The sequence below is a fragment of the Heteronotia binoei genome, chromosome 19 (assembly GCF_032191835.1).
Source record: "Heteronotia binoei isolate CCM8104 ecotype False Entrance Well chromosome 19, APGP_CSIRO_Hbin_v1, whole genome shotgun sequence".
In the NCBI taxonomy this organism is placed as follows: Eukaryota; Metazoa; Chordata; class Lepidosauria; order Squamata; family Gekkonidae; genus Heteronotia; species Heteronotia binoei.
Window position 1 is genome coordinate 2,039,789 of NC_083241.1, and position 16,325 is coordinate 2,056,113.

The 16,325-nt window shown below is 49.6% G+C and overlaps 1 protein-coding gene across 1 annotated transcript in view; it reads right to left on the reverse strand.

Moving 5' to 3' along the window:
- Positions 1 to 3,771: 3,771 nt before the first annotated feature.
- The window catches only part of NOX5 (NADPH oxidase 5), a 29,056-nt gene continuing 16,502 nt past the window's right edge, over positions 3,772 to 16,325 (reverse strand). Inside the window, exons 10-16 of the mRNA XM_060260359.1 lie at positions 13,271 to 13,411; positions 9,714 to 9,758; positions 8,237 to 8,361; positions 7,582 to 7,660; positions 7,046 to 7,145; positions 5,968 to 6,134; positions 3,772 to 3,905 (exon numbers count right to left, since the gene is read on the reverse strand). Of these exons, the coding sequence (XP_060116342.1) occupies positions 3,774 to 3,905; positions 5,968 to 6,134; positions 7,046 to 7,145; positions 7,582 to 7,660; positions 8,237 to 8,361; positions 9,714 to 9,758; positions 13,271 to 13,411 (789 nt within the window). The 3' untranslated portion in view covers positions 3,772 to 3,773. The remainder of the gene's footprint in view (positions 3,906 to 5,967; positions 6,135 to 7,045; positions 7,146 to 7,581; positions 7,661 to 8,236; positions 8,362 to 9,713; positions 9,759 to 13,270; positions 13,412 to 16,325) is intronic.

Below are 16,325 nucleotides of genomic sequence, written 5' to 3' on the forward strand. Positions count from 1 at the left end.
CCTCAAAAGAGAGAGGCTGGCATTTTTTCTGAGGCAGAGGGGGCACTGTCAGCCAGCCAGGCAGCCCAAGGAGATGAAAGCGCCTCTGAGCAGGTGCAGAACAAATTCCCCTCGCTGCGAGTGACGTTAGGGGGAAAGCTTCTGGATGGATCCCTCTGCAGATTGGTTCTGCCCCCTCCTGTGGGGAAGGGGAACCCAGATGGAAGGGTGGAAGGAGAACCTTGCAGGGGAGCCAGGAAGCCGCCAAAGCCATTTGGTGGCAGACTGAGGGCCAGCTCTGTCCAAATGCCTGGGGGCTCTTGGAGCAGCTGAACATTCGCTCTGCTGAACGTTGGAACCGACCGCAGCTGAGCTTTTCTTCACTGGGACCAGCACACACACACAAACCGGTCTTGCAAAACTCTAACTGCAGCCTCTCCTTTCTACAAACTCTTCCAGACCAAGACTGTAGACTGTGAGGCACCGGCACCCTCTGGTGGTGATGGAGCTCAATGCTGGCAAAGGAAAGGGGAAATTGCTGAGCACAGGTTTAATGGAAGCGTCCTGAATGCTCTCGTCTGGGGAGAGGCTGCGGAGGGGTAACTGGAACAATCCTCAGCGTTGTAGAGGCGAGAACCTCCAGGTGAGACCTGGGGATCCCCCGGAATTACAGCTTAGCTTCCATCTAGTCCAGCCTCCTATCTCACGCAGTTCCTCTGGAGGGCCAAAGATCAGTTTCCCTGGAGAAAACAGCTGCTTCGGTGGGCTCTTGGCACTGCACCATGCTGAGGTCCCCCCCCCTCAAACCCAGCCCCCCATAGGCTGCCTTCTCCCCCCAAACCTCCAGGAATTTCCCAACTCAGAGCTGGCTGCCCCCACAATTTCGAATGTTCAAAGTCTTTCATGCACCCTTCATACTCTGGAGAACTCGAACGATTGCAAAGGCATGTGAAAGCTCGTATCTTGCATAAAACCGGGGGTCGTTTTGTAGAAGCTCATCCAGGGATTGTCATGCAGCTGCACCTACTATGCAATGGGCAAGGTGGGAAGGAGGAGGGGGGAACCCTCAGAAAGGTTCAGGAGCTGGGCTCCTTTGAGCCCCCGCTGAATCCGAGGCCTGCATAAAATGTTGTCAGCTGCCTAGCACTCGGGTTGGGGACGAAGTGATGGTGCAAAATCACCCTCCTGCCAATTTTAGCCTCTTGGTAGGCATTTCCTGTTATTCACGAAAGCCAGCTCAACACTCTTGGAGTGACACTAGCTCAACCTACTCAGCCCACATACCTACAGGAGTAGCTATTCCATTACAACCCCCACCCTGAGTTGTCTGTTTTAGGTGTTATTTGATTTTGCTGGTTTTTAACTTATTTATTATGATGTTGTTTAAGTGCTGTAAGTGGCGGCGAAATCCTCTGGGTGAGCAGTGACAACCCCCCCCCCCCCCCGCCCTAATTAATGAAGTCCAACGTTCATTTTACAGAGCAGCTTGAAAACATGATGACAGATTCGAGTGGGTCTGAAGCTGCAGAACAAAGTTTGAGTCTGGTTGCAACTTTTAAGACCAACTTTTGTGTGCACATGAAAGCTCATCGCTAGAATAAAACTTTGTTATTTATTTATTTTCAATTTGTAGCCCGCCCTTTCCCAATTGGGCTCTGAGCAGGTAACAGCAGTCAATAATACAAGCTTAAAAGTCAGATTCATATAGTAGAAACTTAGAATCCTAGAGTGGGAAGGGACCTCCAGGGTCATCCAGTCCAACCCCCTGCACAATGCAGGAAACTCACAGACACCTCCCCCTAAATTCACAGTATCTTTATTGCTATCAGATGGCCCTCCAGCCTCTGTTGAAAAACCTCCAAGGAAGGAGAGCCCACCACCTCAAAGGAGGAAGCCTGTTCCACTGAGGAACTGCTCTAACAGTCAGGAATCCTAGAGTTGGAAGGGACCTTCAGGGTCATCTAGTCCAACTCCCTGCACAATGCAGGAAACTCACAAACACCTCCCCCTAAATTCACAGGATCTTCATTGCTTTCAGATGGTCATCTAGCCTCTGTTGAAAAACCTCCAAGGAAGGAGAGCCCACCACCTCCCGAGGAGGAAGCCTGTTAGAATCATAGAAGACTTGGAAGGGACCTCTGGGGCCATCTAGTCCAACCCCCTGCACAATGCAGGAAACTTACAAACACCTCCCCCTAAATTCACAGGATCTTTATTGCTGTCAGATGGCCATCTAGCTTCTGTTGAAAAACCTCCAAGGAAGGAGAGCCCACCACCTCCCGAGAAGGAAGCCTGTTAGAATCATAGAGGAGTTGGAAGGGACCTCCGGGGCCATCTAGTCCAACCCTCTGCACAATGCAGGAAACTCACAAACGCCTCCCCCTAAATTCACAGGATCTTCATTGCTGTCAGATGGCCATCTAGCCTCTGTTGAAAAACCTCCAATGAAGGAGAGCCCACCACCTCCCGAGGAGGAAGCCTGTTAGAATCATAGAGGAGTTGGAAGGGACCTCCAGGATCATCTAGTCCAACTCCCTGCACAATGCAGGAAACTCACAAACACCTCCCCCTAAATTCACAGGATCTTCATTGCTGTCAGATGGCCATCTAGCCTCTGTTGAAAAACCTCCAAGGAAGGAGAGCCCACCACCTCCCGAGGAGGAAGCCTGTTAGAATCATAGAAGACTTGGAAGGGACCTCCGGGGCCATCTAGTCCAACCCCCTGCACAATGCAGGAAACTCACAAACCCCTCCCCCTAAATTCACAGGATCCTCATTGCTGTCAGGTGGCCATCTAGCCTCTGTTGAAAAACCTCCAAGGAAGGAGAGCCCACCACCTCAAAGGAGGAAGCCTGTTCCACTGAGGAACTGCTCTAACAGTCAGGAATCCTAGAGTTGGAAGGGACCTCTGGGGCCATCTAGTCCAACCCCCTGCACAATGCAGGAAACTCACAAACACCTCCCCCTAAATCCACAGGATCCGCATTGCTGTCAGATGGCCATCTAGCCTCTGTTGAAAAACCTCCAAGGAAGGAGAGCCCACCACCTCCCGAGGAAGCGTGTTAGAATCATAGAAGACTTGGAAGGGACCTCTGGGGCCATCTAGTCCAACCCCCTGCATAATGCAGGAAACTCACAAATACCTTCCCCTAAATTCACAGGATCCTCATTGCTGTCAGAGGGCCATCTAGCCTCTGTTGAAAAACCTCCAAGGAAGGAGAGCCCTGGGAGGGGCTATCAAATTCATCATTATTACATAAAACAATGTACAACCTAAAAGCAATATAACAGTCTAAAAACAAACTCCAATTCTAGAGTTGTTGGTCTTAAAGGTGCCAATGGACTCAAACTTTGTGGGAAACATGGAGCGATTTCCCACTAACCTTACCTCGCTCTCACTCCCCTTCACAGCAGGGCTTCTGTCATATTTCGCACCAGTTGCCCTGAGGCTGCAACTGCCTTTTTCGCACAGCAAACGAGATCCTCTAAAAACCGGTTTCTGTTTGCCCCGTGAAAAGGGCAAAGCGAGTTGCAGCCCCCGGGGCAGACAGTGTGAAATCCGACAGAAGACCCACAGAGAAGAGAAGCGTGAGAGGGGCACAAGGCTAGTGGGGAATCGGTCTCAGAGTTGGACTGTGTTTGTGAGCGGTGAATCCCCAGAGAAGAGGAGATCAAAACCACTTCTGAAGTTCTTTTAGTGAAGGATACAGAATGGCAAGGTGATGGATGGAGCCATCTCTGAGACATGCCTCTCAGCCGCAGGAAGGGCAGCTGTCCCCAGGGAGGGGGAGGCCTTAAAAGTGCTCTTTGAGGAATCCGAAGCCGAATTGCTCACAGTGGGCTTTGATGACCTTGGCGAGGGCCGGAGAGCCGCAGAAGAAGACGTGGACTTTCCCTCTCCTCTCCAGGGCCAGTTTCTGAAAAACCTGGCATCAAACGGCGGGAAATGACAAAATGCAGTAAAGGAGTGTCACTGTTTTTAGAAAAATATCAGATTATGATAAAAATTTGGTTTTTTGGCAAAATGTCAAGGTCAGAGAGGTATGTAACAATAGGAAACCATCGCTGCATAGCTGAGCCTCTTTTCAATGTGCCAGTATGTACTCTCTATGTAGGCAGTTTATTTTGCAGCTTTCTGTGTTGATCATATTGTATCTACTTCTTGAACTTTGCCTGTCTGAATCAGATGCTAGGATAATGGCACAGATGGGTTGCTAGAGGTTTTTATCTGGGGGGAGGAGGAATTTAAAAGGTTAAGATTTTGTGAATATTTGACTGCACGTATATCATTTTTTTTTAACAAGTTTAATTTAAAAAAGAACGAAAAAAGCAGGAAATGAGAGGGGGGGGAGTGACAGAAATGCAGAGCTGCTGCTTCTCAGGGCTGCCAAAGCACGCCCTTCACAGAGGAGGCGAGGCTGCAGGCCTTCCCAAAGATCTTGGAGACATGCTGGAGTATTCACAGCCTAGACCAGGGGTGGCCAAACTGTGGCTCGGGAGCCACATGTGGCTCTTTTACACATACTATGCGGCTCTTGAAGCCCCCATTGTGCTGTTGGAGAAGGTATTTGTCTATTTAAACCACTCCTCCAAGACAAGCCAGCCAGCAAAATGGAGAACACGTTTGAAGTTAAAGTTGCTTTCTTTCCACCTCTCCCTTGCCACCCCTATCTATTTTCCTTCCTTGCGGCTCACAAACATCTGACATTCATGTCTTGCGGCTCTCAAACATCTGACGTTTATTTTGTACAGCTCTTACATTAAGCAAGTTTGGCCACCCCTCAACCAAAGCCCGCCCCCCCCACTGGCCTCACTGATCCCCCGCAGGCCTAAAAAACAGCCTGCTCACAGCCAAGGTCACAGCCAGTAAGGGTTGTGTGCAGCCACTCTGTGAACAACTTCTGACCACTGGACTGTAATCCAAAGTGGTCCAGAGCACTGCCCACCCTATGCAGTCCTGATCACCTCCCCTTTCTCTTTCTGGGGCAACCTCAGTCACCCCACAGAATACGTTTCACCCCCCCCCCCGCTCCCCCAAGGGAAAAGTCAGAGAAGACAATGAGGCTTGAACAGAGAGCAAAGGAAAGCCTCAGCAAAGGAGGTGGGGGCTTCTCACAAACCCTGGTGGGAGCGACCAAATTCATCAGCATTTCTTAGCTGCCTTTCTCCCTTGCAGGACTCCAAGCATCTTACCATATAAATAAACCATTACAAAAACCACAATAAACCAACAACTATAAAACCCCGTAAAAAGCTAATTTAAAAACTTTAATTACGACTGTCAATAGATTAAAAAACTAAATCACTCCAATATCCTAAAGAGAGCCAGTTGGATGTAGTGGTGAAGTGCGTGGACTCTTATCTGGGAGAACCGGGTTTGATTCCCCACTCCTCCACTTGCAGCTGCTGGAATGGCCTTGGGTCAGCCAGAGCTCTCTTATCTGGGAGAACTGGGTTTGATTCCCCATACCTCCACTTGCAGCTGCTGGAATGGCCTTGGGTCAGCCATAGCTCTCGTAGGAGTTGTCCTTGAAAGGGCAGCTGCTGTGAGAACCCTCTCAGCTCCACCCACCTCACAGGGTGTCTGTTTTGGGGGGAGAAGATATAGGAGATTGTAAGCTGCTCTGAGACTCTGATTCAGAGAGAAGGGCGGGGTATAAATCTGCAGTCTTCTTCTAAATAAAACTGTTTTCAGCTGCTGAAGATCAACAGTGAGGGAGCCAGGAGCACCTCCCTGGGGAGGCCGGTCCATAATTGTGGGGCTGCCACCAAAAAGGCCCTCTTTTGTGTTCCCACCAGATGATCTTCTTTGACTGGTGGGTCAGTCAAGAGGGCATCTCCCTGGGATCTTCAATTCCGGGCAAGAACGTATGGGAGAGCTCACCAAAAGTTGGTGCCTCCAGCAAATATCAGAGTCCCAGTGGCCTCCCTGTGTCTGATCCAAAGGCCCTTCCTGGGGAGATCTCTGTGAAGGCCCCTGCTGCCTACCTGGTTCCAGTCTGGGCGTCCAGGCTGGGTTCTGGTCTTGAGGCCGGTGATGGAGTCCCTCTTCTCCTTTTGGGCCAGCAGATCTAGCGCCCTCTGGAGGCCGATGGCCTTCACGTCGCTCTTGCTGAGTGCAGAAGTCATGTACAAGTGCATCTCCAGGAAGCGGCCTGTGCATCAGAAGGAAAGCAGAATTTTGGAAGTTCGGGCTAATTGCAGCAGGGATGGGAAGTGGACGTCCGGCCAGGGGCCCGCTGAGACTGCTGGAGGAGGCCCTGCGGATTCAGCTCAGTTATTTTCCAGCAGCTGATGCCGTCCTGGTCCTTTGGCTTATTCATTTTTAAATTTTAGGGAGTCCTGTTTATTTAGAAAAATGCGTATGTCGCCTCTCCAGAGGTCTGCTCAAAATACGATTCAAATCATAAAAGCAGCAGGGAAGCTATCATTACAACTCGCAAACGGGGGAAAAATGCCTAGCCAGATGAGAAAAAAATATAAAACATTTCAGCAGCCTGAAGTGACGTTCATAAAACAGGCTAGAAGCCATCTGTGAAAGCAATTTTAGAAGATGGAACTCCTCAGATAAAAGGCTGCCTGAAGGAAAATGGTTTGTCTGAGAGCCTGAAAGAGAAGGGAGCGACCAGGGAAGAGCCTCGAGTGGGAGGGCATTCCATAGATGGGGGGGGTGGTCAAAACTCCCCCACCCAGTACCACCCCCCTCCCCTCTGCAGGTTGGGGGCATAGAAAGCAGAGCTCTTCTGAGGAGTGGAACAAAGGACCAACAAAGTTTTATTCAGAATGTAAGCTTTCATGTGGTAGAAGCACACTTCATCAGATGACGTGTGCTTTTAGCACATAAAACCTTACATTCGGAACAAAACTTTGTGAGTCTTAAAAGGTGCAAATTTGACTCCTGCTTTGTTCTACTGCTTCAAACCCACCTGGATCTACCTTATGAGGAGTGGTAGCCGGGACAGTGTGGGAGGAGGTGTTCTGGGAGGTGGTTCTGTCTGTTTGGCCCAGGCACGGTGCCCGGTTGGAGGCCCAGCTGGGCAAGGACCCAAAAGTCTCGGTCTCCTACCTCTGGGGTCGGTCTCGGCCTGCTCCACTTCCAGCTGGGTCAAAAGGCTGACGAACCACTCAAAGGACTTCTGGTCCCGATTGATCCAGATAAAGTCAACCTGGAAGGCAGAAGGGCTTGATGCATTCTCCTTTCTGTCAAGAGGGAGTGCTCTCACTTTTCACTGTTTCTGCTTTGGACAGCTGCTATCTCTGGGTAACGAGTGAAACATTCCTTTCTGCCTGGTCGCAGGAATGACCAAGGCCATTCTTGACTGATGAAGCTCGCACCTGCAAGGGGCCTGGGAAGAACTCTGGGGGGAGGGACTGCCTGCTTCATGCCTTTCCTTTGAATGTGTAACGGTCTAAGCCTGATCTATAAGAAGGGGCACAGTGCCCGCCAGAATTAGTTTTCGCAAAGGCCGTCTTGCCTTGACCTGTCATGTATCAATAAACAGCTATTCTTGCAATGGGCTCTCTTCACTGAACTGCTGGGGACCTGACACTTTCTTTGTCTTCGGGAACCTCTACTAAGCCACACCCAAGGACGCCTCTCACCTTTTGGAGCTTCATTTCCTCATTCTTAAGGTTCTGGGTGCCACTCTGGCTGGAAGAGCTTTGCTGTCTCCAGCGATACCTAAGCAGGGAGAGGACCAATCAATATTCCAGGTCACCTCTGGCAAGGAAGGGAAGGGTCTGTCCCTACCCCACACCTGATGTGGTTGCTGGTTGCGGTTACGAAATCTAAAAAAACCCGTTCTCCAAAAGAGTTTACCGTTTTTATTTTAAAGTCCTCTGGAAGACTCAGACCGATTTCACGCCCACCCTAGTTCAAAAAGGGCTCCTGACTGTGACTGGCTGCAGCTGATTGGCTCGGATTTTTTAAGCTTCCGCGGCTATTTTGTGGCTGGCTCTGCCCCCTGTGGCAGCCATTTTATTGCTACACCCACCGCGCTGTGTCAGAATTCCAGGCTCAAAAAAATTGGGGACCCCTGGCACAGCGCTCGGAGTGCTGGCCGCACTGGTATCTGGGAGGCCGGCGTTTGAATTCCCCGCTCTGCCTCGGAAGCCGGTTAGGTGGACTTTGGGCCAGTCAAACATTCTCAGCCTCACCTACGTCGCAGGATTATTGTGAGGATAAAACAGAGGAGCGAGCCCGACTGAGCTCCTTGAAGGAAAGCAGGATCAAAATGGACCTGGCAGGCCGACCAACCTGTACATGACGCTTTGCAAAATGGACGCAAACGGGGTGATCCCTATGCCTGCCCCAATCAGCACTGCATGTTCCAAAGTGAAGATTCTCCGTGTGGGAGTCCCGTAAGGACCATCGATGTAGCACTGCAGAGAGAGAAGGAAAGAAAGTGCTGCTTCTTAAGCCTGCAGCAGGAAGACTGGCTTCTGTTCTTTACATACTAAAAGGTCAAGGTAGTCCCCTGTGCAAGCACCAGACGTTTCCGACTCTGGGGTGACGTCGCATCGCATTTTCATGGCAAACATTTTACAGGGTGTTTGCCATTGCCTTCCCCAGTCATCTGCACTTTCCCCCCAGCAAGCTGGGTACATGCTACCTATCACGATTCATCCTGCAAAGGTAAACCAAGGCCCACTGGCGAACCATTGGTTTTTCCAGCACCCTGGTTTAGCTCAGAAAATAAACTCTAGTTTCACAGAGTATGTACATCCTATGAGATGTGCATCCCCCACCCTGGTTTTGCTCAAATGGCAGTCCTGGTTAGAAGCACTAGTTTCCTGGTTCCTGTTTGTGGGTATTCCAGGAAAAAAAACCAGAAAGAAAAGTAGAAAGGAATGAACTGCCATAGACTACGGGTGAAGCAAATTTTGAATCAAGTGGCATTTTCATTTTCAGTGTGAAAGCTGCCATTTTTGAGAAAAAGGGCAGGAACTAGACCTTAAAAAACCCTTCTGCTTCCCAGTCAATTACCCATTTCACAGCCATTGCTCCGTCTTCTTGGTGCTTGAGGGGGGGGCGCACAGTGGGAGGGCTTCTAGTGTCCTGGCCCCACTGGTGAACTTCTTGATGGTGCCTAGTTTTTTTGGCCACTGTGTGACACAGAGTGTTGGACTGGATGGGCCACTGGCCTGATCCAACATGGCTTCTCTTATGTTCTTCTGTGACACAGAGTGTTGGACTGGATGGGCCACTGGCCTGATCCAACATGGCTTCTCTTATGTTCATATGTCTGGCGCAGTGATGCTCTGTATTCTTGGTGCTGAGGGGGCAACAGTGGGAGGGTTTCTAGTGTCCTGGCCCCACTGGTGGACCTCTTGATGGCACCTGGTTTTTTTGGCCACTGTGTGATGCACACTTTGAATGTCAAACCTCACTTCTCGGCAAAGGTTTTCCGGAGCCACCCCCGCCCCGACTTCAAAGTGTCTCATCTCCTCCCCCCCAGGGCGTTTTTTTGTAGTGGGAACACCTTTGCATATTAGGCCACACCCCTCTGATGTAGCCAATCCTCCAAGCGCTTACAGAGCTCTTTGTACAGGGCCTACTGTAAGCTCCAGGAGGATTGGCTACCTCAGGGGTGTGTGGCCTAATATGCAGAGGAGTTCCTGCTACAAAAAAAACCCCTACCTCCCCCATTTTGTGGGGGTAGAACTCTTCCCGTGTTTTGTACAGCACCTGACACATCCCTAGATAAACATCAAAGAGCAGCCATAGATCTTACCTTGATGTCGCAGTGTTGCCGATTGTTGTCCAGCTTGCCAGAAACCTGCTGCACAAAGACTCTCACGTTAGGAACAGAGACATAATATCATTTTCCAAAAGAATCTCAAATGTCCAGCGTTTAGAAGCCGCCTTCTGCAAAGGTTCCGGTGCCAAAGCACTTCTGGATTCATTGATCTGTGCTTCCACCCACTGAGTGTTGTGGTGAAGAGGAAATGGCCATTTTGTTTCTCCTATGAATATCTGGAACAAACTAATAATACATCCTCAACCAAACAGGAATGCAGGTGAAATCTCCCCCTTTAGTCCTATACAGACTTCCCTGGCTGTGGTTCAACAACTCTAAGAACTTTCACAGGCTTATGGGGGGAAATTGGGGGGAAACAGGGAGGGGGCGTATGCAAGCCGCATTGGCGCATCCCATTACTACCAACAAAAGAACGGATGTGATAACACAAGTTGAGCCAATGCTAGGATTCAAAGCTCGTCATAACCCCTGAATTCCTCCCAGTGGCTTCCTTAGCTGGTGACCCACCCAACAGGAAAGAAGAAGATGATGATATTGGATTTCTATCCCACCCTCGACTCCAAATCTCAGAGTCTCAGAGCAGCTCACAATCTCCTTTACCTTCCCCCCATCCCCACAACAGACACCCTGTGAGGTGGGTGGGGCTGAGAGAGCTCTGACAGAAGCTGCCCTTTCAAGGACAACCTCTGCCAGAGCTATGGCTGACCCAAGGCCATTCCAGCAGGTGCAAGAGGAGGAGTGGGGAATCAAACCCGGTTCTCCCAGATAAGAGTCTGCACACTTCACCACTACACCAAACTAGCTCTTGGTGATAGAAATGTTTTAATAAATAAATGGGACAAACAGGGAAATGCCACCCCCCCAGGGAAAATGATGGGGCGGTGGCATCATTCCCCCTCCTTACGTATCGCAGTTCCAATCTGAAACTGGACCTGTAAAGCTCATTTTATGCTGCCAGAATGAATGGTTCTCTGTGTTTTGTGACCTGCCTGGAGTTTCAGTGAGAAAGGTGGGCTATAAACCACCATGGATTGTGAGGACCTGGAGAGGGGGAAACTGTTGAATAGTGGGTTCGATGCAGCGTGGAGACGTGGTTGCAGTGATCATAGCTCTCTTTATTAGTTAAGAACATAAGAACGTAAGAGAAGCCCTGTTGGATCAGGCCAGTGGCCCCTCCAGTCCAACACTCTGTGTCACATAAGAACATAAGAGAAGCCCTGTTGGATCAGGCCAATGGCCCATCCAGTCCAACACTCTGTGTCACATAAGAACATAAGAGAAGCCCTGTTGGATCAGGCCAATGGCCCATCCAGTCCAACAACTCTGTGTCACACAGTGGCCAAATATATATATATATATACACACACACACACACATACACACACACACACACACTGTGGCTAATAGCCACTGATGGACCTCTGCTCCATATTTTTCTCTTACGTTCTTATGTGACACAGAATGTGGGACTGGATGGGCCACTGGCCTGATCCAACAGGGCTTCTCTTATGTTCTTATGTGACACAGAATGTTGGACTGGAGGGGCCACTGGCCTGATCCAGCAGGGCTTCTCTTATGTTCTTATGTGACACAGAGTGTTGGACTGGATGGGCCACTGGTCTCAGAACTCTCTCAGCCCCACCTGCCTCACAAGGTGCCTGTTGTGGGGAGAGGGAGGGAAGGTGATTTAAGCTGCTTTCAGACTCCATAAGGTGGAGAAAAGCATGGCCTAATATCGTACTCCTCTTCTTAAAGGAGTACCATCTCCAAGCTGTGGCACCGATCTAAACTGTCCACCCAGTTTTTAATGCAAAATAAAAGGTTGGAAGAGCCAGTCCTGGATTACTTTGACCCTAAACCCGGGCATATTGGGTTCCAGCACACTGCCTTGCAGCAATCGAAAGCACTGTCAGAATCCAGGAGCTGCAAGGGGCAAGAACTTTTATGCGCAAAGCTGGAATGATCTGCTGTAGCTCCACAACTGTGGTCCTCCGCACAAAGCCCAGTGTTGACTAAGTTCCCCAGAGAAATTCCCCAAGGATCAGTCTGACCAAAAAAGGGAGTTGTGTGTGTGTGTAAAATAAAACTTGGCAGAAACAGAGAGAAACCCATTAGAATGGCCAGATATGAATTCTTCATTATTGACAGAACTGCTGTCCGGGATTTTTTCTGGGCACAGATTCTAAACAAGACTTTCCGTCTTCCTATAAATGCCATAATTTATGCCCTTAACTTCAAATTATATTGAGCTTTCCATTCTTTTAAGGGGAGAGGAAATCTTTGTTGGCCTTTTCTATCCATCAGGAAGGACCAGCTGGGATTTCCTTGGTGGGAACGAAGGACTCTTTGGCCAGCCATTTGCACGCGAGAGGAGGGGGGATTGTTGTGGAGAGAGGCTGCGGTGGAAAGAGGAGGGTTTGGGAGTTGAACTGGATTGGAAGAAGCTGCGGCTGAGAAGTGCAGCCACCCACCCTTGGGGAACCTGATGCAGGATTAGTGTTTTTGCTACCTGCTAACAGGGCACCGCCTCCCCTTTGGCTTGTATATTTGCAGCTCCATCGGATATTTGAAGGACACCCAAAACCTTCTGTGGTCAAAGGAAACTAAACCAGGGGTGTCAAACATGCAGTTCGGGGGCCGAATCAGGCCCCCGAGCAACTGACTGTCATTTGCTTCCTTCTCTCGGTATCTTGCTTCCTTCTGCATAACAGCTTGCTTTGAAAAGTTTGCTCAATTGCTCAGGAGCAAAACCTCTATTTTCTCCGTTGGCTGAGGCTCCTTCCCCCAGTCCCCTGGGGAAGGAAGGAAAGAGCCAGAGCTTCCTTTGCCCAGTTCCCTGGATCCCATGGGAGAAATATAAAGAAAGCATCCTTAAGACCAATGAGTGCTAACATTTTAAGTTTTTTAAAAATATATATTTGTGTTTGTGTTTATAAAATTTACATCTCTGCTACCTAATCTTAAATAGGTAAGCACACGGCCCGACCCAACATGGCTCGGCCCAATCCGACAAGGCCCGGCCCCTCAAGGTCAGATAAATATGTCAGATCCGGCCCCCATAACAAATGAGTTAAACACCCCTGAACTAAACCGTGTCGAACTGTCCCTCTGATTAATCAGGGGGTTTTAACCATGGCATTTTCGAGGCTTCTGTCTGGAAGCATTTATCCTAAGGATTGAATGTGCATTTATTTGCTGGGGAAGCACAACCTTTGAAGATATTGAAGATACTGAATTCATATACCGCCCTACACTCTGAATCTCAGGGTCTCAGAGAGGTCACAATCTCCTTTACCTTCCCCTCCTCCATAACAGACACCCTGTGAGGTGGGTGGGGCTGAGAGAGCTCTTACAGCAGCTGCCCTTTCAAGGACAACTCCTGTGAAAGCTATGGCTGACCCAAGGCCATTCCAGCAGCTGCAAGTGGAGGAGTGGGGAATCAAACCTGGTTCTCCCAGATAAGAGTCTGTGCATTTAACTACTACACCAAACTGGCTCTCCAAACTTTCTTCTCTGGATTGTGTGCTCACCTCTTTGCACTGGCCAGCAATACCAGTACTTGCTGTTCCCCAGCTGGGGCCTCCGGTAGGTGTGTATGACAAGGTCTCAATCATCACATCTTCATTGGTGGCCACAGACAGGTCCAAGTCTGAGGAGCCCAGGAGACATTTCTGAAACAAAGTCCAAGCACAAGCCCAGTTGAGATGCAGACCTTTGGCCCATCATGGCCGGGGTCATCTACTCAGACTGGCAGCGGCTCTCAGGTGTAGGTCTTTTACATCATTGACTGCCTGGTTCTTTAAACTGGAGATACCAGGGATTGAACCTGGGACCTTCTGCATGCCAAGCTGGGGCCCTATCACTGAGCTGCAGCCCCTTCCCCGCTTTACATGCACCTGGCGTCATTTCTGCCTTGCCTTCCTTTGCACCCGCCCAAGGCTGACTCTGCCACTAGGCAAGCTAGGTGATAGCCTAGGGTGCCAGCCTTCTGAGGGTGCTGAATTGGGCACCCCCTATGTGACTCAGTGATGTTGACACGACTGACTAACGCGTTGTACTAAATTGAGCGTTGGGTGAGTTGTGTCACAAATCTTTTTTGGTTTATTAATTCGTTTCGGTTGTGCATTTGGTGTATTATGTTTGTTATGTATTAAGTTCCAGAGAACTGAAATAATTGTGTTGGACGAAGGTTGCCACTGAAACATGCTGATATACCGGAAGCGTGTCGGCTAACATCTTATCATCATTTTTGAAGAAATCTACGAGCACCTTCGGGATTAATTCAGAGTTCTTGTGGACTGTTGGCAACTCTATTCTTGAATCAGTGGAGCTGGACTTTGTATTACTGCAGTTTGTGTGTGTGTGTTGTAGAAACGCTGTTGCAAGGAGTTTTCAGCCAATTGTTGCGTCTTCGTAATTTTTGTTGAATTGTTCCACTTTGCTATTTTCATAAACAGGAAATGAAATATCAGTAACATGTGTTATAACTCAACCAGAGAATTATATATTGGGGAGGGACGGTGGCTCAGTGGTAGAGCATCTGCTTGGTAAGCAGAAGGTCCCAGGTTCAGTCCCCGGCATCTCCAACTAAAAAGGGTCCAGGCAAATAGGCATGAAAAACCTCAGCTGGAGAGCCATGAATGGGGCTGTGGCTCAGTGGCAGAGCATCTGCTTGGTAAGCAGAAGGTCCCAGGTTCAGTCCCCGGCATCTCCAACTGAAAAGGGTCCAGGCAAGGAGGCGTGAAAAACCTCAGCTGGAGACCCTGGAGAGCCATGAATGGGGCTGTGGCTCAGTGGTAGAGCATCTGCTTGGTAAGCAGAAGGTCCCAGGTTCAGTCCCCGGCATCTCCAACTGAAAAGGGTCCAGGCAAGGAGGCGTGAAAAACCTCAGCTGGAAACCCTGGAGAGCCATGAATGGGGCTGTGGCTCAGTGGTAGAGCATCTGCTTGGTAAGCAGAAGGTCCCAGGTTCAGTCCCTGGCATCGCCAACTAAAAAGGGTCCAGGCAAGTAGGTGTGAAAAACCTCAGCTTGAGACCCTGGAGAACCGCTGCCAGTCTGAGTAGACAATACTGACTTTGATGGACCGAGGGTCTGATTCAGTATAAGGCAGCTTCATATGTTCATATATGTTCATATATTACACAGTTCTCTTCAGGATCCCACCCACAGTTCGACAGGAACGGGGCCCATGGGATTCTGCATACCCAGAATGAAGGAAGGTCAAATTAAGGCGCCTGGCAGAATTGTCTTGCTTCCTTTAGCTAGCTTCGCTCCAACACTGAACCTTCAAGGGTCTGCAAAGAGCACTCTCACTACCCAACACCTCTCCCTTTCTAAAACCTGTTAACACCCAACAGAAAGATGACCCTGCAGTGTCTGCCAATACTGGCACTGGCTGCCAATAATATACCGAGTTTGGTACAAGGTGCTAGTTATTACCTTTAAAGCCCTATATGGCCTGCCTACCTTAGGGACTGTTTCTCCCCGTATGTTCCCCAGAGAGTGCTGAGATCGGGTTCTCAAAATCTCCTTACAATCCCCGGGCCAAAGGAGGCCCGTCTGAAGTCAACTAGGGACAGGGCTTTTTCGATCACAGCCCCTTGCTGGTGGAACCAGCTGCCGGAAGAGGTGAGGGCCCTGCGGAACCTTGGGCAGTTCCGCAGGGCCTGTAAGACAGACCTCTTCCGGTTGGCATACGACTGACTGGCATCTGAATATTTTAAGGAAGACTGTGGGATAGCACACTGATGAATTGCGTTTATTTTATTGTGTAAATTATTAATGTATTTTAATTCTTTATTTTATTGTTAGAATTTTTTATGTCGCGAGCCTAGGCTTCCCAAATCCCCCGCTTTTCCTGGTGACCGATTTGATGCCTTCTTCTCCCGCTAGCCAAAACTCTGGAAAGCGGGAGGGAATGGTGGCCCTTCCCACCCAGCCCCGATCGCAGCAGCCTTTCTTCAGTTTTCCCAGGCTGCTTCCCACCCCCAATCAGCTGGCTGGCGGGGGAGGGGGGGAGAGAGGGAGCCCCGCCTGCAAAGGACCATGTGCCTTTGCACCTCCAGAGGCTTGACTTGAAAGGCTTCTATTTAAAATGGTGTGTCTGTGTGTGTTTCTGTGAAGAAGCTGGCAGCAAATGGTGAGTTGAGAGGCTGATCCGCTGCTTCAGACTGGCCAGAAAGAGCGGGGGGGGGGGGGGGGGGGAGGGAAACGTCTTCATTATTTCCTATGTGATCGATTCTCATAGGGTATAATGGGGAATTGTTCTGGAGATTTCGGGGGCTCTGGGGGAGCTGTTTTTTGAGGTAGAGGCACCAAATTTTCAATATAGTATCTAGTGCCTCTTCCCAAAGTACCCCCCAAGTTTCAAAACGATTGGACCAGGGGGTCCAATTCTATGAGCCCCAAAAGAAGGTGCCCCTATCCTTCATTATTTCCTATGGAAGAAAGACATTTAAAAAGGTGTGCTGTCCCTTTAAATGTGATGGCCAGAACTCTCTTGGAGTTCAATTATGCTTGTCACACCCTTGTTCCTGGCTCTGCCCCCAGTGTCTCCTGGCTCCACCCCCAAAGTCTCCTGGCTC